Genomic DNA, 24,673 nt, shown 5'->3' with positions numbered 1-24,673 from the left:
AAAGAAGAAAGAATCGGAAAGAAGTAAAAAATATTTTGACTAAAATAAAACAAGGTGAAATCGTTATCGATGGAGCCTGTAATTATGATTACATACGCGAAACTGGGTTTTATTTTCCTCAAGCTACTGACACTTTGCCCGAGACAGTCATTCAAACAAATTGCAAAGAATATGCTATAAACAACTCAGATAATGAAGCTTCCAACTCTACTGCTCTAGATGATAACCCCAATATTTCTTATCTAATCGATAATGAAAATAGCGAGTTTGAAGTTTTATCCGATAGTGATTCAGATATAATTGACAAGCATAATGCAATAGATGAACTGGAGGGTGATTTAGCTTATTGGTCTTCTCAACATTATTACACAACGAGCATTTAGTGATTTAATTTGCATTGTGAGCAAGTTTGCTCCTGGTTTGTCAAAAAGTCCGAAAAACAATAATGAGAACAGAAATTGCTAAGCGTGAAGTGAATGAAGGTTTCTATTATTTTGGTATAAAGCAGGAGATACTAAATAAATTTCCAACTTTATGTATGGTGTAAAACTGTATAATATTTACTTTCTATGCAAACTTTATGATTTATATGAATATAAATTCATAAATTTATATACATATCAAAAAGTACATACATATACACATTAAAGTACACAAGTAAATAAAGTACATTATATACACATCAAAAAGTCCGAAAAACAATAATGAGAACAGAAATTGCTAAGCGTGAAGTGAATGAAGGTTTCTGTTATTTTGGTATAAAGCAGGAGATACTAAATAAATTTCCAACTTTATGTATGGTGTAAAACTGTATAATATTTACTTTCTATGCAAACTTTATGATTTATATGAATATAAATTCATAAATTTATATACATATAAGTTACCTAAAATATAAATATATATAAAATATAAATATATAAATATAAGTTACCTAAAATAGAGAATTTATATACATATAAATCCTTATTTATATGTATATAAATTCTCTATTTTAGGTAACATGGTTGGATAGTCTAAGAACTAAATTTAAATCGGAAAGTGCAAAATATTCTAATGATGAGTCTGTTATAGCTCATAAAAAGTTTGCATCCAAAAGGATACACAGCCAGCTGATTAATGATAATCAACCTGTAAAGATAACTAGAGTAGAGGTACTGCAATTTATTTAATTTTAAACCAGCATTGTGCCAACTCAAATTTGACTGACTTTATTTTATATATCTTTATTTATTGCAATAAATAACTTTAATAGCTAATTTTTAATGGAAGGTAATATCCAAGTACTACTTTGATAAAATTTGTAATTATTTTTTTGTAAAAATTTTCATATTCGGATTTATGTTGCATGTTTCAAATGACTCTTTAGAAGATTCTTCAAGTGTAGAGCAACATGTAATATTAATGTTAAAGGAGCACAGTAAACATTATCCTGACACGACTATTATATCTGATAGAATGAGCCGTACCTATGTATCAAGAAGAATTTTTATCAAAACCAATACTTCACAAGTCATATTGCAAAGGTTTCTTTGTTTAACAATGGAAATTGAGGTTATTTTTGTGTTTTTCAATAAACAAACTATAAACATTTATTGTTTACTTTTTCATTTTTGACATTCCTTTTGCATAATTCCTAATTATTATAATTATTGCAATTAATGTTATTATCATTATATATATATATATATATATATATATATATATATATATATATATATATATATATATATATATATATATATATATATATATATATATATATATATATATATACACAAATATTTTTACTAGAAATACTAAAATGGTATTAATGCTCATTTTAGTTGTTCGAAGAAGCAAAACAAATCACTGGTTTAGATTTGAAAATTAAGATAATGAAGTTTTTTCAAAATCGTTCAGACAAAATTTTGAACATTTGCAAATCAAAGTTGCCTTCAATAAAAAAAACATTGTTTTTGCAAACCGTCAATATTTTATTAAATGGTATTGGTGCATCATCAAATGTTGATATTGAAGGTATATAATAAATATATTCTTTGTAGTATAGACTATTTTTTTGCACATGTTATCGTATACATATATAATATCAGGTCAGAGAATATCGGCTTCTTTGCTTCTTTTACCAGTTGTATTTGGTGAAGACATCGATCGCTTCTTTTCTTTAAATAAGGTTGTATATCAAGTTTGTAGTCTTTATTACTAACGATTTTATTATGAATAATTATTAATGAAATTAGTACTTTAATAATTTATACATTTTTGTAATTACAGAATCCACAAGTTTCTACTCCATCAATAACCATCAGATGTGCAGGCGAAGCAAATGTTTTTAACGTTGATGATGCCGAAATAAACGTAATGCTCGACGGCATAGTAATAGCAAAATCCAAGACAGTATTAAGTGCGCTTACAAGTTTAGTTGCAGCCTACTGGGTGTACGAAATTGCATTTGACGCAAAACTTAAAAAAACATTAGATTTTGTTGCAAGCCATGTTTGTGGCGTTTCTAGCTACATTACAACACCATTTAGTCAAAGAATTTTGAACAAACTTTTGTAATAATAGATAATTTCTATGAAAATATAACTTAAAAAAAATAATTTGTATCTCAATAAACACGAGTGAATTAATTACAATTTCCATATAATACTTTAAACTAGACATACTTTGACCGGTTCCATAATTAAACTAAAGCTGCTATGTAAATTCGCGTGATAAATATTTATATTTCTGCCCTAATTGGGTAGATTTTTAAATCTTAGGTGGATTATTATACCCTTGTTAAGGGTATATTTTAACACCCGAAAAGTTAAGGTATATTTTTCTACCCATAGGGTCGGATATACGAAGTACCTCTACGGGTAGAAAATTCTACCCTAAATCTAGGGTAGATTTTAAATCTTGGGTGGATTATTATACCCTTGTTAAGGGTAGATTTTAAAACCCGAAAAGTTATGGTATATTTTTCTACCCATAGGGTCGGATATACGAAGTACCTCTACGGGTAGAAAATTCTACCTTTTTTTTTTTAGTGTGTAGCAAAAAGAAAAAAGATATCCATCCAGTGCCGTCTTCGCCAAATAAAATAAAAAGTTTTCCGAACGTAACTACGGCAGAACCTGAAAGGATTGAACTTAGTAAGCCATTTTTTGTGATAATTTACAAACTTTTTCTCTCGTGATTTTCTATATATTGAATTCAACCGAATTGGTAATTAAAAGTTTTATTCATTATAATTGGACAACTTGACCAATTTCTCTACATCCAATCTCTATAACTGTCAAGAATTTATAATAGTTTATTTTTGGGTATTTCCTAATTTAGATTTAACATCAAACGAGAAGGAAAGGGCAAATCCGGCGCAAGTTAAAAGTCGGAAGAAAATCTCAGATCTTGAATCACAGCTTTCATCCTTGATAATCTTACGCGATTCTGGTTTGTCTACCGTAACGAGGAAACAATTAGACAATGTGAAAGAAAGCATAAGAAGAGAAAAAACAAACTTGGACAGGTAAATGTTAAGCGATATATCGCATAGAGCTTAGAAGTATAGAAAGACGTCTTGGCCATAAAAACCCAACTTTTAAGCAGGCAGCAACTTTCAAAATTTTGTTTTTCAAATTGTCAATAAGAATTTCTAATTGAGGATTTACAAAGTTCGCAGAATCCAGGTAACCTTAAGTATAGAAGGTTTTATAACGGAATCAAAGATTTGTGTAATATTTTGTTTTCAGATTGATTCGTGAATCGGCACGAAAAAAAAAAAGGAGACAAAAACTTAAAGAGGGCATCGAAACAGTTTGTCAAAACAACCCTGAAGTATCAATTGCTTTGAAACAGTTTATGCAAAACCATCCTGGACGACCACGGCTCGAAATTGATCAACCAGAACTTTTATCAACAATCATAAAAGTTGTGCAAAGTTCATCAGCAGCAGACGAGCGTCGAAGAACAGAATGTCTTCGCAGTGTCTTCACTTTGGATGATCTTCAGAAAGAGCTGACAAAAATAGGCTTCAACTTGAGTAGAAGTGGTTTGTACCTTCGTCTTTTACCACGACGTGAAAACACTTCTGAAGGAAAAAAGCATGTAAACACAGTTCCTGTGAAGCTACTACGTCCAGAAAATTCACTACGAAAAAGAAATGATGATAGAATGTTTGCCAAATCTTTTATTGATGATATGTTTGAAGTTTGCAAATTGTTTGGACCAAAAGCTGTGCTTTTCATGTCCAATGATGATAAAGCCAGGGTACCGTTAAGGTCTTACTGCTGCAAGCCTTCAAGCGCCGTTGCTGATGCATATGGAGTACAAGGTCAAACTTATGGATCATGACTTTGTCGTTGGCCCACAGCACAAGTTAATCCCATCGGTGTATGGCATATGCGAAGTTAACAATAATGGAAATGTATCCTACAGTGGAGACACTTTCATACGCATAAGAAGTGGGAAACACGATACATCGAATGCTTTTACACATGCTTTTGATGTTAGGGAGCTTTTTGAAACCAAGTTGGTTAGACGTAAACCAATTATGTTAATGGAGACTGATGGAGCTCAAGATGAGGCACCACGCTTCCCTAAAACGTTAGCAACTGCTGTTGATCTCTTCCGCTTGCTGGATTTAGATGTCTTGCTTCATGGTGTGAATGCAGCTGGGCTTTCAGCCTTCAACCCCATTGAAAGAAGAATGGCACCTCTTTCTCGTGGTTTGGCTGGAATAGTTCTTCCCCATGATTATTTTGGCAATCATCTTGATTCTTCTGGGAAGACAATCAACCAAGAACTGGAGGTAGAAAATTTTCAAAAAGCGGCTGACGTTTTATCCCAAGTTTGGGAGAAAACCGTCATCGACGGTTACCATGTTAATTGCCGGGCAGTACCAGTTGGAAAAGCATATAAACCGCCGAATCCTGATCCTGTTTGGGTAGAGAAACATTGCCAGCAATATTGTCTACAAATTGTGAAATGCCAGGACAAGTTATGTTGTTCATCGTTTGAAACAAATTGGCTGAATACCATCCCCCAACGTTTTATTCCATTTCCGGCCATCTACGAGTACTGCGAGAATGGTTACAAAGAGATGGAACCATCTCGATATTTTAAAAACGTATCAAACCATTCAAACTTTGCACCTCTGACGCATAGGCTTTTGCTACAAGACATGCCTACAGAAGGCTTAAAGTACAAAATTATACCATTTGATCTGTATTGTCCTTCATTGGAAAAAAAGCTTTTAAACGGAATTTGCGACAAATGCAATAAATACTGGCCGAGCGAGGCAGCAATGAAACGGCACAAGAAAGCACACAAAAAACAAAAGATAAAGATTGATATGGAGAGTGATTTAAGTGAAAGTGAAGAAGTCAGTGGGAAGATTACTAATGAAAGATTAGAAGCAGAGTTCTTGCCTGTTTTCCATAACATTTTCAATTTATTTAAGTCACCATTTGTGGAAATATAAATAGCTAAATTTAAAATACTCGCAACACGAATCCTTTCTAAATCATTTTTTTTTCCTTTCGTTAATAACTGCCCATTTTTTAGTTAAGTACAGAAAAATCTCTAACTAAAAATGTTGATCTTTTTTGTATTTAATGTTTTGAAAACTTTTTTTTTTTGGGTGGGTGGGTGGGGAGGTCATACTTTTTTAATAAATAACGCGTACGTACGCAGAGGGGGAGGGGGTGGTTAAAATCGTAAAAGTGCGTACAAGGGGGGAGGGGGGGTCCAAAAGCATTAGCTTTACTGCGTACGCAATTTATGGACGTCCCCCTAAGGAAAAACGGACTCAATATTACAATTTATTTTTTGTTTCCCAAAAGATCAACACAAGAATGTAAACAAGAAAAATGGCTGAATTCTTAGAAGATGAAAGTTCTGAAAAGGTGAGATCTTATAGTTGTGTAAAATAATTCACAACTTTGTATTTAATTCAGATTTATATTCATTTCAATTTAATATTCTTTCTTAGATTTCTTCATAACTTAACCAAATAATATATGTATAAAGCATATTATACAGTTTACAATGTTATAGCTAAAATGTTATAGTCACTACTGTTTGACGTGATAATATTGAGAACGAGTTTTTATCAGAAGTTACGTTTTTTTAAACTTAGAATGATCTATGTATCTTAAACTCTCTCTTATTTTTTTACATTTTTAAAAAATACAATAAAACATTCAGATGTTCTTAATAGTTTTTTAAAAAAAAAAAAAAAAAAAAAAAACGAGTTAAAATTTTAAAATAACAACATTGATAGGGGGTATCCTTCCACAGCCAATTATCTTTTGTATATCTACTTTTTTGCATCAGAGTTTACTTTCTATCAAAAGATAAAAGTTTTTATAATACTTTTAGGTCTAGTAAAACTATAAATCAATTATAAAAATTTATTCAGGTTTTTCAAATCAAAGAAAATTTTATGATTATTAGTAGTTTTTTTTCAATGCTATTTAAATTTAAATAAAAATCTTTGATATTAAAACACTTTCAGAGCTAATATTCCATAGTAAACAATATGCCTTTTCTGCTTCTTCAAAAGTTTTGCTTAAGTATTTTACATTACATTCTTACTTGAGTGATAAGAACAAAAGCAATTGTTTCCTTCTCTAATTGAATTAGCTTTTAATTTATTGACATTTGATCAAAGTTTATGGTTAAATAAAAACAAAAAATCTAAAAAACTTTAAGTTTCTGAATATAAAACAGATAAACCCATTTTAAATAATTAAAAAAGATAGATTGTAAAATGAATCAGTAAAAATTTAAATCTTGCATTCTCCCTTGCAATAGACTAGAGGACCTCTAATTACCAGAAAAATTTAAAGAAATCATGATCTTTTGTGCAGAGAATTCTTAAATGGTCTATTTGGTATAATAAACAAAGTTAATATAAGCTTTTAAGGTGTAGTATAAGTACAGTTTTGATTACATTAAGTTATTGATGATTGAATATCGCTCTTCATCCATTTACACATCTAAAAATGTTATTCTCTTAAAAAAGTTTATCTAAAATAACAATTAAAAATTGACATAAATGTCAGTATTTAAAGTTGTCTCTTTTAGCTTTGCAGCATACTCTAATGCATTTAGCTATAGATTTGACTAATTTCATGCATAGTACACATGGGATGTCCAACCAAGTTTTCTTAATTTTCTCCTGAAGGTCCTTAAATGATGTGATATGTGTGGTTAAATTTTTGTTGTCCATCCACGACCAAATATTTTCAATAAGGTTGGGATCATGTGGTTCTGCAAGCCATGGTATGACTACATTTTTGTCAGTGAACCTGTAAGAAATCAACTTTGTCCTGTGAGCAGTCTTGGCAAAATTTCCAGTTTTGGCATCTCTGTTAAAAAGGCAAGTAAAAGTATTTTTTTCAGTGTCTCTTTGTAGATGATTTAGTTGATTTGACCAGTGTAAACATTACAACATCTGATACCATGATGAGAAATACATCCCCAAATTCCAGCAGATCCTCCACCTTTCTGGAATCTTGAACACAAAAAAAAAACACCAAAACCTTTAAGAGACTTCTCATCTTTCAGCTGTTTGACAATCACTTCTGATTTGTGGTTTAGCACTTTAAAAGTTGACAATTTTAAAAGTTTTGATAAATTAAGTATTATTCTGTAGCTGATTAAACAAGTTTTGCTTGTCAGCAAAAATTAGACTCCGAAAGATTATTTTGCCATATAAAACCAGATGGAATAGCGAAGTTTATTCTATGATGTGAATACTTTATTAAACAGCTGTACTTGAGATTGTTGGAGCAAAGGACTCAAGTTTTGACAAGTATGTTTTAAGTCCTGTTTTTACAAGTTTGCTGTACTTGAAGCCTGTATTCTGATTCTCAAGCACTTTGATCCGTTCTCTATACTTTAATTAGGACAGAAAGAGCCTGCATTTTATTAAATCATTACTTCTTAATGCAGAATGCATATAATAATAACCATAGACATTTATTCAAAACGAGGCTTCAAAAAGTTTTTGAAACTTGATGAATTTGTGAAACTTGATTGAAACATTTGAATATAAAATAAAATTTGACAAACTTGTATTGAAAAACTTTAATAAAATCTCCGAATTTGATAAACTTCCACATGCTTATTTGCAACAACCAAAGCATTTCTTTTCCAGCTTGATTTTCAATTATCTCCTAAATAGCCACTGGTTATCAAAATCATCATAAGGCTCTTTTTATGATGCTCTGCTCTAAATAGTATCTAAAGCTTATAGCTCTCTACTTCTCATATTGTTTTTTTTTTGTTTTTTTTTTTAACTTTGGGTTTTACCATAATCACAATGAAAAGATAAAACATAAGGTAAAATGTTATATATAGATTTGTATTTTTCATTACAGTTATTCACACACATGAAAAAAATTTAAAACTAGAAACCTGGGTATCCTCTTTGTTTATTAGACCTATCAATAGTATTATATAGGCAAAGTTTCAACTCTATGCTCTATCTGGAAGATAGTGCTCAAGAACTTTTGTATTTTCACTTCATGCCTATAAGTTAAATACAAAGCAATTGAACTCTCAATGATACAGCACAGATGTCATTGTGTATTACTTGAACAAAGCATAATGATTTTTCATTACTTTCAATTAAGAATTACTTAAACAGACTAGTAATACAACACTAAGTTTGTAATGTCTCAGCAAAAAATGTCTATGACCAGTGATATTCAATGCTCAGCTTGTTAATTGTTTTTTGTAGCATTCTTTACATTAGAGACAGCAATAACTCCATCAGCAGCAGATTTCTTTGTAGTTTGAGTGGGGTTGGCTTTTTCATTTTGCTTGAAAAAGAAACTGCTTTTCTTCTTTATTGGTTTTGATGAGTTGGTTGAAGTCTTCAAATAACTTCATACTCCTCTGAACTGCCAAACCTTTCTCTTACTTTACTGTAATCTTCACTTTCACTTCATGTCTTTGTTGGAATTGTGAGAAAAAATTCACCAATCTTGAGGTGTGAAAGCAGTGAATGTGTTTGGTGGGTTGCAAAATCCCTAAGGCAAACTTGAGTAGTCATTCACCTTATCTGTTACAGAAAGTTTGTTGTTGGACAGGGCTAGGCCTACAGTTTGAAAGGTACGACAAATGATTGTATAGGATATTCCTTACAACAATCCTCATTTCATAATAAACTGATAAACTTTCAAGTTTAAACCACAGCAACAGTCTTGTATAGAATCTTAGCAGTAAGTAAAGCTTTTACCTAAACCTCACTATAAAGAAGAGTACCAAACTGCTTAAATGAAAGACTAAAGTTTCATATTTTAATTCAGGTTTTTTAAAGTTGTCATGTTATACCTCCCCAAGCTATTTTAAATCCGTTAAAGATTGGAATGTATGGAAAACTTAATGGTATACAGTACAAGGTGAATATATTTGCAATTCCCTCACATGATGATGAGAAGTTAACCACAGGACTTTTCTTCCAACTTTTCTCCTCAAAAGAATACACACACTATTGAAACGGCTGGAATTAACAGTAATCATATCAAAGTTCAATGCTTAAACTTAATCAGTGAGTTTTCATGGTTCTTCAAGGTCATATATTGCAATAAAGTCATTTTTGCCTGTCCCAGAGGGTAATTTTGGATTACAAAAAAAGTTATCCAGGCAATCACCCAAAACAAGCATATTTAGCAGTTGGTCAACATCATTGGACCAAAAATCTAAGAAAGGATTTTCCCATCCTAGTAAAGCAGTAGTGTAAAGTCAGTTATAAATTCAAATATGATTCAGGATCCTTTTCTTGGCATTCTTGAAAACTCTGGATGGTATTTCACAAAAGTGGTATCATCAAGAAAAAAGTAAATTACTTATACACAATCCACACATACACACACATGATAAAGTTATTATGATAATAATTGGATTTTTAAAACAGAAAAATTTAATTAAGATGAATAATTGAAAATCTAAGTGTCATTCATTAACATAACTTGTACGAACATTTACTGCTAATATAGTTTTGGAATACTTTTTATATAAATCTTTTCTGTAACTGTAAAATTTAATTTTGATATATTTTTTTTATAGTCAGTAACACTGCAACAAGTTGGATGTAAACCAGTAAATAATTGAACAAAAAAAATTGTGCAGTGACAAGATATATAAATACTTTATAGGAAATAGATATATAGATACTTTAGAGGAAATGTTGCTCTTTTTTTTTTTTTTTACTTTATTGAAAAAGAGACCATTTCATTGTTTTAAGAGTTTTACCTACTACCCTAGAATATGGTGAGTAAAATTTACACATTAAATAGTTCATCACCCATGGGCATTTCATTTTAATAAAATATGAATAGAGTTTGAGTTCATGCATCAGTTTCAAAAAAGTTATAAACATTGGGATGCAATCATACTACATTTACTTATTGATCATATATTTTTTTCAATCAGAAAAATTGTTTTCAATATTTCTTGTCATTAAATATGAATAGGTATGGCTTCTTAAAAGCAGCTTAACAAAAGCAAGAATTACATTTACTTAGTATTTTTAACATGGAGCTTCAATAATTAATAACCTGAACAAATAACGTATTCTTTCTCTAGAGACATTATCTTATTCCATTTGTCTTCTCAGCATATTGTGTGTGTATACATTACACACACAATATGCTGAGAAGACAAATGGAATAAGATAATGTCTCTAGAGATAATGTCTCTGATGATCAGATGTTAAAATCTGATAATCGCTATTGCGTGAAACTTTAAGTAATGTTATATAAACCAAGCTAATTATTTAGTTTATATAATAACAAAAATAATATATTCGCTCTACTTATTCTACGCTGTATTGAGCACTCTTACTGGAAATATTAACATATTTTCTACAATACTATATATATATATATACAGTGGTTTTCATAAATTTTGATGCACTCATTTTTTTTTACATATATGTAAGAAAATGCTTAAAGTAAAAATAAAATAAAAGTGCTACCGCTAAGTTTCATATATAAATTAGTAGAGGAAGTGAAACTATTATAGAGTACCTTAATTTTTTTTACAGGATATTTATTACTCATTCTATACCAATTAACACAAAAAAGTTAATTGATAAGCTTGATTTTATTTTATTCATAAATTTAGACACACAATCAAAAAAGTCTTATATCTTGTTAGTTGATAGTTAATTAGTAGTTTTTTTCCCATATTTCTCATCAATAGGCGTAAATTAATTGATTTTGTCAAAAAACCTTATATAGATATAACTTACCTGGAATTAGTTAATCATAATTTGATAAAGAAACAAGAGTTAAGTTAGTTTTGCACTAAAAAGACGCAAAAAATGGGCAAAAGATGTATCACTCAAGCTGAAAGATGGCAAATTATTGCTCACATCAAAGAAGGAACCAAAAGTAATAGAGAAATTACTAGGTTAATAGGAGTTTCTGAGAAATGCGTTTGGACAACGAAGCAAAACTTTCTTCACACTGGTGGTGCCAGCGAGAAAATGAGGCTAGGTAGACCCTTGTCAACCACCAGAAAGGATGATAGTGCCCTTTTTAGAGCTGTCAGAGCTAATCCAAGAATGTTTTACAAAGAATTGAACACAGAATTCAATACAACGCGAAATACATCTATTTCTAAAAGCACAGTCCGCCAAATACTTATCAAATACAAGATTGGAGTCTACTCTGCTTTGAAGAAACCACTCCTTCGTCCATATGATAAACAAAAGAGACTAAAATGGTGTTGTGAAAGAAGGTATTGGACAATAGAACAATGGAAAAACATTATGTGGAGTGATGAGAGTAACTTTGAGATTATCAATCGCAAATCTAACATAATAGTCAAAAGAATAGCTCACGAAAAGTATTACGCCAGGTACACTAGACCGATTCTACAAAGTGGAGGAGGCTTGATAGAAATCTGGTCATGCTTTAATTACAAAGGTGTTGGTATGTGCCAAACATACACCGGGAGAATCAACTCCAAAATATACGTAATAGTACTGGAAAACAACCTAATTCCATCAATTGACCTGCTTATGCTCAATGATAAACCATGGAAACTTCAACAAGATGGCGCTACTGCACATACTGCATACTATACAAAGGAGTGGTTCAACGATAATAATATCAAGACAATACCGTAGCCTCCATACTCACCTGATTTGAACCCAATTGAAAACATTTGGGTTTGGATTGACCGTGAATTGGCAAAGGTTCAAATTTCCACACTTGGCCAGCTGAAGAACATCCTTAAGGAGACCTGGTATAGGGTCCCCGAAGCGATGTGCAAAAATCTTGTTGAGTCTATGCCTAGAAGAGTTCTTAGTTGTATTAAAGCAAAAGGCGGATACACAAAATATTGATTGGTTCATAAATTACGCCTCCTATTGTATCGTGCGCCTAAATTTATGAACATTTTTTTTGTCTCACTTTTTTAATACCATGTAGTTGTACCTAATTATTACTTAGTATTTGTATTTTTTTTGTAAATTTTTTTAAAATTTTGTATTCTGTATGTATTTATCTAATAAATAGAAAAAAAACTAAACCGAAATCTTTTTTCATTATTGTTTTATCGTTAAAAAACTAAAAATTTAAATTCTTAAATATGAATGCGTCTAAATTTATGAAAACCACTGGATATATATACATATACATACATATATATATATATATATATATATATATATATATATATATATATGTATGTATGTATATATATATATATATATATATATATATATATATATATATATATATATATATATATATATATATATATATATATATATATATATATATATATATATATATATATATATATATATTAGGGTGGTTCAAAAATAGGTCATGTCAAAAATTTGAAAAGAGCCCTAGTTTATGATCTGACTTGACCCCAAAATAGTACTTAAAATTTTTTACAAAAAATTTTTTGATCATCGGAAAGGTCCCCACAAAGGGCAAAAGGGTCAATTTTTGCCCCTAAGAAAAACTTTACCCCTCTTGTGGGACCCTTAAATTTTAACCATTTTTTAAAAAAAATTATCCAATAACATGGTAATGAGTTATACAACTTAAGTTTAAGGGGCTCTTTTCATAAATATTTTTTTAAGTAACTTTCAGAAGAATGATAAAACATAAAACATTCAAAATCATCAAAACATAAAATGTTTTTTTAAAAAAAATAAGTATTTGTTTGAATACAATAAAAAAAAAACTTTACCAATACAAAACAAAAACCAAACATTTACAAGTGTTTCAAAAATAAAATGGATCAAAAAGTAGATATTAAATAATACTATTGAGTGCAGCTTTGGCATGATCCAACTTTTTTCTACCATTTCGATTTCGCTTGTACACATGAGTAAAAAGAAACGTATATTGCCTTTTCTCTTCTGAATGTGCTTTATTAACAAGTTGTTGAACTAATTTGACTGTTCTTTCTGAACAATCATTCACAACATCAAGATTCATGATGGCTGTTTCAAATTCTTGATAGAAATCATTTAAAATCCAATACTCTGCAGGAAGCTTCATCCATTGAACCTCAGCTTTTCCATGACCAAGCATGTCAAATATAAGCCAGGACTTCTCTGTAACTAGTGGAACTAAACTGGGAGGCTCATCCTGTGAAAAGTTTAAGTTCTTCAGAATGTCTTTATCCAACACCTGTCTTTCTAAGGAATACTCCTCTATAGAGGGTCGTTTTAGACCAAATAGTCTCTTAGCCATGTTGCTACGTTCTTTACATTTCTGACCTGCAATTGCTATAATGACTAAATATGGGTCAAGGTACCAAGTATGTCGCATAATGGATTCAGAAACAGCTTGAGCTCCAGCTTTATTCAATTCCTCAAACCTTTTCATCTGCCAGTATGCTTTCATATCCTAATAGTTAAGGGTTAGATTTTTCAATGTTTAATTTAAAAATAAATAATATACCTACTTTTTGTATTTATTCAAAATTATATCTTTATTTTAAAACAATTATTCAGATGGTGTACCTGTGTTGGAGCTGCTGATTTTAGCTCCGCTCTAAGAAACCATTCAGTGTAAAAAATGGAAAGAAACTTTGTCATTTCAGTGATTTCATCCTTGCTCTCTTCAACATTGATGGTACCTTGATCTCTTCTTTTACATTGATGGTACTGTCACACACTGACAAGTTTAAACCTGTCAGTGTGTGACAGTACCATCAATGTAAGTTCAGCCAATTCTTGATAATCTTTACGAAACTTTCCATCCTAAACAAATTTTTTTTCCTAAGTTATAATAACTTAAATTACTTACTACAAATTTGTAAAACTGGAAAATTATATGTGAAGTACTACTTTACTATACTATTTTTTGGAAATAAGAAGAGATAATTAGATTTTAAATTAATTTATAAAGCTATTATTACTCACCTTCTTAAAAACTTTAGTGCTAATTATATATCTGCAAAATTGAATAGCACTCAGCCTTTGTTCATTAATCCAGGAATCAACAGGAGTTGATAATCTTTTTAAATCTTGATTTTCAGTATCTAGATCATTCCAATGGTTCTTAAGAAGTTTAAATAATTCATTTTCTGGTCCTGAAGTATGACTACTTGGATAAAGCTTGAAAAACATGACGCTCAAAAATATGGTGTTGACATGCAGTTAATAACATTGGGCGCTGTAAGTGCACAATGATTCTGCTACAAGCTCCTTTTGCTTTACCTGTGTTGGCGCTAGTGGTATCAAAGCAAAGACACTGAACTTTATCCTCTAATCCAAAGTTAGAAATAAGTTCTTCTATAGCTTCTTTTTGGTGTTCTCCAGAACCTGAGTCGATTACTGGAATTCCAAGTAACTCAGTTTGTCCTTTAATCCTAGCAAGAACAGCTAACCTATCTTTTGAAAACTGTTTTCCTTCAGTAAGTTCTTTCACAATTTTTCCATCAAAATGAATTGTTATCAGAGAATTTGAAGATTTAGAAATGCTTTTTATATGGTCTCTGATTTCATTTGCACCCATTACCACAGCATTCTCTGCTGCTCTGTATGATGAAGATTTAGAGCATACAAACTCAGACATGCATCCTCCAGAATTGACAATAATACTGCTAAGAATTGCTGTATGTTGATGTGGAGTTAAACCCTCTCCAACTGCTGTGTGAGCAGTATGGTGCAAGATATCCTTTGGTAGTTTGACAGAATTTGTAGGATCAATATATGACTCAATTTCAAATTCACTATCACTTGAATTGCTTTTATTGGTATTAAAAGAACTTAATGAATTTTCAAAATCAGTATCTGATACATTGTTTAATTTATTATAACTACATTTAGATTTATACTTTCTTTTTAATGAATATTGAAATCTCTTATCCAATCCCCCTAACTTTCCTTTCCTTTCCTCTAATTGGTCTTTAAGAAAAGCTATGTCTTCCTCTTTGTCATTTTGGTTTCTCAACCTATCTTTTCTTATTTTTTCAATCATATTTAGTGGGTTTTCTCCGATCCAGAAAACCTTTTTCATATTTTCTTTAAAGTTCTTTCTTTTTTTAACTTCAGCAGCGTTGTTTCTTTTGCTTAGGCTTTTCAGCTTCATCCAGCCTTGCACCATTTTTGTGACCTTGATCCTATAAAATGAAATTATTACTATTAAATGCTTATAAAAACTTAAAAATATATTTTAGTGTTTTGATAAAGTTATACAGTTTGGTCTATCATTACCTTAGCTTCTGAGTTGTAATTACTTCAAATCCACCACGTGTCCATGGAACTACAAGTTTAGATATTATGCAGCAATGTAACTGACTGGTAGGACAATTTGGTGAGAATGATCCAATTTTGTTTGGACATCCTACAATAAAACTCAGTTTAACTTCAGGTTTAAATTTTCTCAAAAAGTTGTAGTATTGAAGAATTTCTTGTGTAGTAGCAAATTTGTTGTTAGGAATAGTACAATTTATTTTTCCCACTAAAAAAGTATCATTAATTCTTTCAATTATCTTTTTGGGTGGCATCATATAAATTATTATTATTTTATGTTAGTCTAAAATTAAATGTTTACATATAAGTATGTTAGATGAAATAATAAGATTATATTTTAATTTTGAAAATGAAATATTTATTTTTTATTTCATTTAAAATCTATTTTATTCTTTAATCAAAACAAAAATTGTTCAGCAAAAAAAGTTATGTTTTCAAATATTAAATTATACAAAAAAATTGAAATGTAAGATATTTTGAAAATACCCACTAAAAACCCGCTTTTTGCTGAAAAAATGAAGTTCTTTGAATGTTTATTTTTGAAAAGAGCCCCTTAAACATAAGCTGTATAACTCATTACCATGTTATTGGATAGTTTTTTTTTTTAATGGTTGAAGTTTAAGGGTCCCACAAGCGGGGTAAAGTTTTCCTTAAAATGGGGCAAAAATTGACCCTTTTGCCCTCTGTGGGAACCTTTCTAATGATCAAAAAAATTTTTGTAAAAAAGTTTAAGTACTATTTTGGGGTCAAGGGAGATCATAAGCTAGGGCTCTTTTCAAATTTTTGACATGACCTATTTTTGAACCACCCTAATATATATATATATATATATATATATATATATATATATATATATATATATATATATATATATATATATATATATATATATATATATATATATATATATATATATATATATATATATATGTATATATATATATATATAACCATATAAAAATAAGCCCTGGGTGTGTATATAAACACACACACAGGGACTCTCTGACTATTCCCAAGACATGCCAGAGGGGGCAACCAACTTCATTTTGCCAGAAAGAATGAACAGCGGTTAGTTGTGACCTCAGCAATATCATTTATCGATATTGAAAAAACCACTATCTATATTGAGAAATCAAAATGAACAAGAATAAATAAAGAGATTTTTTAATTTATTCTTGTTCATTTTGATTTTTATAATTTATATTTATTTTTAAAATTTATATTCAAGTTTTATAACAAAAAAAACATTTAAAAATCTAATAATAATCAAGTTTAACTCTTTATCTTTTTCCACATCACACCAAGCCCATCATAAAACTTAATCTTTGAAATTGTACCCGATTTTTGTTCTGGTGATCTGAATACATATTGAACTTTGTCCATAGTGAGCAATCCGTTATGGTTTTAGGTTTCATCAGAATATCTATGAATATACTGCCCTATCATACCTATTGAGCGTTCTGAATGGTCATTTACAAAAATCAAAGTTTTAGCATATTTTTGAAAACTTTTGAAGCATGACTGAGTATGCCAATAGTTTGGTGGAAGTGAGAGCCAGTCTTGAACTCGTAATTTATCAAACCCATTCATGTCAAAAATCAGGTAAGAAAAGACATTAACCAAGGCAGACAAGGATGGTGGTTTATTCCCAATATTTGTATTCATTTTATAAATTTCCTTGATATCTTGTTTGACTTTATTCTCAGGCTTATGATAGTCAGAGCTAGGCCTATTAAATGACGGAATTGCTGATGCAATTTTTGCTTTCTCCTCTGATGCTAACTCATCATCTAGAAAAGCTAGAGGTATCATTGTTGAATCCAATTACCAACAATGCTTATACTGAGACGCTAATACACCATCGACAGCTATTGGGTTTGTACATACCTTCTTGTACAGATGCATTTGATGTATGGCTGTAATGTCAAGAAAAGGAGCTTTGATGACATCCTCAGATTGTAGATACCATTTTGCATAAAAGCAAACAATAAATTCTATAATAAGCTTAATTTCAGTTTTTGGGTTTTATCCAATCAACTTACATTTTTTCAGTTTATCATTTTCCTGAATAAATGTAAGTTGATTGGATAAAACCCAAAGCTTTAGATAATAAACTGCTTTTCCTAAAAATCTTGCATGATGAATAGCACTAGTTTTTCTTACTTTATATGTTATAGGGGATAAGTAAACAACAACTTATTCTGCAAGCTCACTTCTATCATCTCTTATAATACCTGGTTTACCAACGTATGCTTTGCAAAAAGTTAATGACTTCATAGCTTCCTTCTTTAAAAGACTGCTTTTAACCTAATTCCAATCAAACTGTAACAGTAGAACTGATATACAGATAAAGTTAGGTTCTTCAAAAATATTTTTTAGCTTTTTGAAAAGAGGATTATCAGGTCCATTAGTTTCTTCATTGGTCACTAATTTCCAAAAGTGAAGCATTCTTAATTCAGTCACATGATGATGCCTACAAGCTATTTGGAGGAGATATTTATCCAGTTCTTTAGATATTCTGGAAGTTGATCCTTTATTCGTTCCAGTGTTGGATGATGTTGTATCAAAGCATATTCCTCTAGATTTTGACATAGGTTGATACTCCTTAATTATGTCCATTACACCTAAGCACTGATCTTCACCAGTGGATGATGCTAGTGGAGGAACTCCAAGTATGTAAGTCTCTCCATTAATGTTAGCTAAAACAGCCATTCTATCCCTCTTTAATATTTTTTCTTTGTTCAGCTCAAACAAGATCTTGCCATCAAAATGAATTATACATCGATATGGAGATGGCTGTTTTAACGCCTTCTTTTGAAAGGGTTGCCATGTTTTCATTTTCTTTTTTCATTTTTCTATATGCAGTAGGCTGACTGCTTTTAACTTCATTAAAATCAACACCTGATTGATATAGAATTGCATTTGTTACCTTCTGTAAAGCATTTAGTGATATATCATAGGCTGTAGCAATAAGTGAAAAATTACCAGCAAAAATATCTTTTAGAATTTTTGCAATTACTGTGTCTGGTTTTTCAGAGACTTCTATATGATAACAATTGAAGAATCATCACTTAGAATTGTGTCTATAAGTTCAATGTTGGGTACATCATCTCTCAAACTCTTAGGCTGTGAATGATTTTTCTTCCTGATGCTTTCTTTTGCCTAATTTACAGAAAAGTTGTAGTTTTAAATTTTAGAATTTGCGGAAAAGAGAATAAACAGAGGTTGAACCAGATCTAAAGTAGTTAATTAAAAGCATTGAATACCTTTTTTCTATACTTAATATCCTCTGAATCAATACAAACTTTCTTTCACCTTCCTGATCTTCAAGAAATTTTAGATCTTCAATCTTTTTTTTAGTGATCTTTTTTTATCTTTACTGATCATGTTTTTGAGATTAGAATTACCAGCCCAAAAAAGTTTTTTTTATTTCAATCTCAATTTCGTTTTGTTTAGCCAAATTACCACTAGTTCCCCTTTTTGCATTTTTTTTCAAGTTGGAATAGGACTTATGCAAATTAAAAAGTTTTTTAACTAAACTTAAATCATTTAACACATCAAATCCAGCTTTAATCCAGGGTCTCTTGATTTTAGACAAAATACATTCACAATAACTATCTGAACATGTAGAAAAATTTTTTTTAGGGTGACAAGCAATAATATTTGATATTGGTACAGATCGACATTGTTGGTTATATATTAAATGTTGAAGAATATCCAAGCGTGTTAGAAGTTGTATATCTAAATAGTAAATTTTAGGCATTCTTTAATAAATATTTTAGCGACTAATGACTCATTATAACTGCAGTATTATATAAAAATTTTTCTACCTGATTTAGCTGGTTTTGCCTCTTATAATAAAAAGTTCCTTTTTCATTGACCTAAGTTGTGCTTCACTCATTTTTAATGTTTATTGTATGTTGTATGAAAAATTTAAAGTTCTAAACTATCAGAATTTGCATGAAAATATAAGTATATAACATAAGGCATAACAGAAAATATATTGAAAAAATACCAATTTTCATGATTTTCAATACCACCAAACGTAGATTTTTGAGTGGTAGCAAAAAAACCATATATTTTTAAACAAAAGTATAGGGCTATATATATATATAGCAGAAAAAAGAAATTGCCCCTCCTAAATTATTAGCTTGAGGGGAGGTCAAAAGTGATCTGATAGCGGACAAACTTTTTGAGGCTCATTTTTTTATACATTTGCTCGAAATTAAGGGTTATGGTTTTTTAGATTTGAAAACTTACTTTTTTTGAATACCCCTAGTATACATACATACATACATACATACATACATACATACATACATACATACATACATACATACATACATACATACATACATACATACATACATACATACATACATACATACATACATACATACATACATACATACATACATACATACACACACACACACACTTACACACAACACACACATACACACAACACACACACATATGTTTCTGTTCAAAGTAATTATATTTTAACAAAGTATATATATTTTGCCATTCTTTGAGCATAGTAAAGAGGTTCTGTTAATGTATCAAAATTATTAAAGTAATTCAATAAGCCTTTAAAAGTTTAAAAAAAACAAAACTGAATTTTTTTTGAATTTCTTTAAAAATCTTGTTAGATTTGTCTAGTTCATTTAAATCTTTAAAAAGTTCTCATTAATATTTAGAAGAAGCAAATTCAGATAAAAGGCAATTAACTGCTTTGCATTTAAATTAATTAGCAATATTAAAAAAATATTTTAATATGCAATTTAATGCAATTAAAGGAGTTATTAGAAAATTAAATTTTTAATCTTTAAAACCTGATGTATGAGATATCTAATTGGTGATTGTTATCTTTTAGGTGATATATGTTCAAGAAGATGTATTTGTTCATACAACACAAGGTGCCTCTACATTTTATGATAACATTGTTAGAGGCAAAATCTCCGTAGTAGTTAAGGTATTTTTACATAATTAAATTTAATCTCATCATTCAGGGTTTTTTAAAATACTTTTCAGTACTTATTTTTATTCTCAATTTGTTGTACTTGTAGTTTATATTTTAGTAATTTTACATTATAGCTATTTCCCTGCAATTTTATCAAACATCTATAACTTAACAATATGATAGAATATTGTTTTGACTCTTGCTTGCGCTGGGTTATAAGCTTTTATTTTGTGTACAACATGTTATTTTCCTTTTATTTCTTTTTTTGCTTACGCTATTTAGTTAATTGTCATGAATTAAGGTAATTGCTAAATTTATTTGATTTAGGAAATTTTATTTGAAAAAATATCCTAGAGGTGTTTATTATGCTTCTTCCACAAAATGCATTTAGCAATAGTTATCAGGTTTAAAAAAAAAGTATTTTTAATTTTTAGTGATCATTTCCTGTCAGTTTCTCATCTTTTTAAAAAAGCATCTAGCAAATTCAAATTTTAAATTTTCAGGGAGATAGGCAAGATTACTTAAGAAAACCACTTGAACCTAGAAAAGTTAACTTACGCATTCAGTTAGCTTGGTAGAAATTCACATGTAAACTTCATAATCAGTTAACACAAAAGGTGAAAACTTTATTGGTAAAAACTACTAGACATGAAATTACTTGATTTAAAGTCATCTTAAATTGTAAGGATGGTTATGTAAAAATAAATCTGTTTACAAGATGGAAAACATGACCAGTTTTTTAAACATTCTAATTCATTTACACAATAAATGATATATGGAGAAAGCAGATTCATCAGTTTTAAGAAAGTTATATTTTTCAATAACCATAAACTTTTCATAATTTCAATTACGTAAATGTTAAAAGAACGAAAATATAGTTTAATAGTTTAAAAATATAATAATAGTTTTTCTATTGAATAATAGAGACAGCCGATTTGTAACTGTTTATTGGTTTGCGGATTGTACACTGAATTATCTTTGCTAAACGGTTCAAATTACTTACGGATTGATTTGATCCGAAAATAATGTATTGGAAAAATAGCATATTTTATTTGTTGTGTATTTGTGTATTATATGGCATATTTGTCGACTATTTATACTTTTCTTTAGTCAAACACTATGAAAAATTTGTTTAACCAAAATAACTATCGAAAACCTACATAAATAAGCATGGAATGTTAAATTCATGCACGCATTGTTAACGAAACAAGGAACAGAATAATCGATTAAATGCAGATTTTAAGTAATTAGTTTATTATGGAGTTACCAAAATCCTTTTCAGTTTTATCTATAAAATATCAACATAAAAACACAAACAAAGAATGTTCAACAATTTTGAAGCGCTAACGTTGTTCCAAAAATGGCTGCTAAAAATCACAAAGAAAATATCTAAAATTGAGATCAAAAATTTATCTGAAGTTTTTTTTCGAAAAAACGCATTTTTTATCTGAAAAGGCGATTCCCTGGTTCGTTTATAGCATTGGATTTAATAGCGAAGTTTTTATCTTAAAAACGGAACTTTTTGAATGTTTATAGCAATGGACTTTTTTTTTCTTCGCGTTTTACGGTAAAAACTTCGTTTTTTACGGAAAAAACTTCGTTTTTTATGTTTATAGCATTGGCCCCTGATTCGATACTTTCGGATCGGATTGCAATTCGAAAAATTTTTTTCGAATTGGAATCCGAACCTATGTTATTTTTACGGATTTATACGAATTCAGAATAAAAAATGCTTTTGAAATAAGACTCATGTTTTGAATTTTACTGAGTTGCTTAGTGTTTTCTTTCATATATACCAACATCTCAACCTTTGAGATTGAAAGATTGGTTCTTCTAGAGCTGTATATATTCCCTGCTGTTGAGAAAACTCTTTCGGATGTTGATGATGCAGCAGGTATACAGAGGTTTTTTCTGGCCAGCCTTGACATTATTGGGTAAATATACTGGTTTTGTTTCCAGAATTCCAGTACATTTGTATTTGCTGGAACTGGTTTTGAATTCAAATACCCCTCAATTTCAGCAGAAATGGCTTTCTTGGTGCTTGTTTCACCTCCAGGATTAATGTAACCTGCACCAAACACTTTCTTCCTCAGTTGTTCAGTGAAATCAAAGTCGTCGTCATCTTCATCATCCAACATTTAAGGGAAAGGAATGCTTTGGCTAGCCAAAACTTCTTTTTTTGACAGTTCTTCCATAGCTTTCTTTACTGCAGTTTTGACTACTTCAAATTTTTCCCCCTCATCCACAAAGCACATGCCCTTGCTGTTAGGATCTAAAAAATGAGCTATAGAGAATTCAATATTCATCAACTCCCCTTCGAATCTTTTGTTTAGATCTTCGTTAAAGTAGTGAGCAAGCTCTGATGACACCTCGGTTTTTGGCTTGATCATCTCCCTTGCTAATCTTCCTCTGATGTTGTATAGGCAATTAATAACGGAACAGATGCTGACATTCTTTTTGCTGCTGCATTTCTCAGAGAATTCTGAGAAGCCTCTCAGAAGCCGGATGACAGATTGAATGGATTCCACTTCATCATCTGTTGGTAAAAGATCTGTCAACTTACAACCTCCAGAAACAGCAGGGTTCGGATTCTTTAAAGAATGCATCGCCGGAAGAAGATCCACCACAGACTCCATTTGATGGAGATAAGAGTTCCATCTTGTTGGGCATCTCTGTACTAACTTCGTTCTAGAGTTATTTAAGGCTTTGGCAGCATTAAGTAAAGTCATTGCTTTTTGAGAGGACTGGTTAAAGTGACCTACTAATTTTGTTATTTTGTGGTTGAGAGTTGACCATTTTGGACATCTTTTTCAGCACCACTGACAACTAGTTTTAGACGGTGGTCGACGCACCAAATTGCACTTTGAACTCTAATTGATTTCCTAACACCTGCTTGTACATTAGCTGCACCGTCAACTTTTATCCAGGTTTTGACTCCAAAATCAAGTTCAAGTTTGTTGATAGATTCATTGAGCTTCTTGGCAATATTGTCGCCAGTATGTTGTTCGGGGAAGTAGGAAATTTCCACCAAAAAGCGCTTTAATTGGAACTTTGAATCTATATAGTGGAGTGTAAGGCTCATGAAAGACAAATTGGTGTGATCAGTGGTCCACACGTCGGATGTAAAGGCCACTCCATCAAGATTTGACTTGTCTGTATTGAAAATGTTTTTTACTTGTTCCTTGATGAATTTAAAAAGGAGAGGAATGTATTTTGTAGATATATTCTTTGCTGTAATGGCTCTGAATTGACCGTTGGTTGCAGTTTTTATCATCCGGGTGAATGCGTCAGTTTCTACAATAGAAAATGATTGAGTGTCCTCAATCACCCATTTAGTAATGTCAACAACAGTTCTTATTTGATTGATGTCAGTAACTTCCCATTCAGGTTTGGTAGCCTGTTTTCTGCCTTGCCGTGTCTGTGTGTTGGAAGTCCCACAAGTTCCACTTGGTCCAGGCTGTGGCAATGCTGGTGTATCTTTTTGTGCCTGTGGACATCTCTTCTTTTTTCCTCTTTCTTGTGTTTGTTCAAAATCTGAGTCTTTAAAGGCAAGCTCATCAAAAATGTATGGTATTGTTGATTTTTGCTTTCTAATTGTTTATATAAATTCAAGTGGACTCTTTTCAAATGGTTCCTTAAAGGACTTGTGGTGCTTTTATTGATTAAGTATATTTTGCCACAGGCCTTGCATTTCGCCTCGTTTTCCTCCACATTGTTAAAGAATTCCCAAATATTTGATAGCTTAGGCATCTGAAAAGGAAAATAAAGTGAAATAAAAAAAAAAAAAGAAACGAATCGGATTAAGTTTGCCATAGCGGATCGGACGAATATTTCAGATTATTTATTGACTTTAAAATCCACAAAAATGGATCAGATTATTAATAAGGAATAATTTTCGGATTAAAAATTCGAAAACACGGATCAAATCACATTTTCGGTTTACGGACTTTTGAAATATTGAAATATTTGTCTCAATATTT

The 24,673-nt window shown here is 30.4% G+C and overlaps 4 protein-coding genes and 2 pseudogenes across 9 annotated transcripts in view; 3 read left to right on the top strand and 3 right to left on the bottom strand.

Annotated features, from left to right (window-relative positions):
* Nucleotides 1–680: 680 nt before the first annotated feature.
* On the top strand, nt 681–2,615 carry LOC149892071 (sterile alpha motif domain-containing protein 3-like). 2 transcript variants are annotated; one of them, XM_090079865.1, is made up of 6 exons: nt 681–795; nt 999–1,154; nt 1,370–1,554; nt 1,827–2,019; nt 2,094–2,173; nt 2,275–2,615. In XM_090079865.1, exons 3-6 carry the CDS (start codon nt 1,405–1,407, stop codon nt 2,560–2,562), a joined length of 711 nt encoding a protein of 236 aa, XP_089935991.1. In that variant the 5' UTR covers nt 681–795; nt 999–1,154; nt 1,370–1,404; the 3' UTR covers nt 2,563–2,615. The 2 variants fall into 2 exon arrangements, with proteins under 2 accessions (XP_089935991.1, XP_089935992.1); XM_090079866.1 differs by having other exon boundaries at nt 684–741; nt 1,351–1,554; nt 2,275–2,614.
* Nucleotides 2,616–3,744: 1,129 nt separating this feature from the next.
* Nucleotides 3,745–4,367, top strand: LOC149892070 (uncharacterized). The gene has a single exon (XM_090079716.1). The coding sequence runs from the start codon at nt 3,847–3,849 to the stop codon at nt 4,336–4,338; it is 492 nt and encodes a 163-aa protein (XP_089935842.1). The 5' UTR covers nt 3,745–3,846; the 3' UTR covers nt 4,339–4,367.
* Nucleotides 4,368–5,717: 1,350 nt separating this feature from the next.
* The window catches only part of LOC145188118 (TBC1 domain family member 15-like), a 77,644-nt gene continuing 58,688 nt past the window's right edge, over nt 5,718–24,673 (top strand). For 2 of the 4 annotated variants that reach the window (XM_090080295.1, XM_090080294.1), the window contains exons 1-3: nt 5,745–5,891; nt 7,175–7,369; nt 20,607–20,705. In XM_090080295.1, coding sequence (XP_089936421.1) covers nt 7,253–7,369; nt 20,607–20,705 — 216 coding nt within the window. In that variant the 5' untranslated portion in view covers nt 5,745–5,891; nt 7,175–7,252. Of the gene's footprint in view, nt 5,892–7,174; nt 7,370–20,606; nt 20,706–24,673 lie in introns of all 4 variants that reach the window. The other 2 variants (XM_090080297.1, XM_090080296.1) reach the window with 2 other exon arrangements.
* On the bottom strand, nt 13,219–13,978 carry LOC149892069 (uncharacterized). The gene has a single exon (XM_090080301.1). The coding sequence runs from the start codon at nt 13,872–13,874 to the stop codon at nt 13,278–13,280; it is 597 nt and encodes a 198-aa protein (XP_089936427.1). The 5' UTR covers nt 13,875–13,978; the 3' UTR covers nt 13,219–13,277.
* LOC149892068 (uncharacterized) lies at nt 13,883–15,987 on the bottom strand (annotated as a pseudogene). The gene is made up of 3 exons (XR_016450221.1): nt 15,692–15,987; nt 14,396–15,597; nt 13,883–14,233 (listed from the first exon to the last, which is right to left on the bottom strand). The product of XR_016450221.1 is annotated as an uncharacterized LOC149892068 (transcript).
* LOC149892067 (uncharacterized) lies at nt 18,147–19,631 on the bottom strand (annotated as a pseudogene).

This window comes from Hydra viridissima, unplaced genomic scaffold, assembly GCF_058129835.1.
Source record: "Hydra viridissima isolate aposymbiotic clone 2 unplaced genomic scaffold, HvirCarnegie_v1 scaffold_2, whole genome shotgun sequence".
Taxonomy (NCBI): domain Eukaryota; kingdom Metazoa; phylum Cnidaria; class Hydrozoa; order Anthoathecata; family Hydridae; genus Hydra; species Hydra viridissima.
The sequence above is the reverse complement of the archived record's forward strand: the minus strand, read 5'-3'. Positions and strand labels throughout refer to the sequence as shown.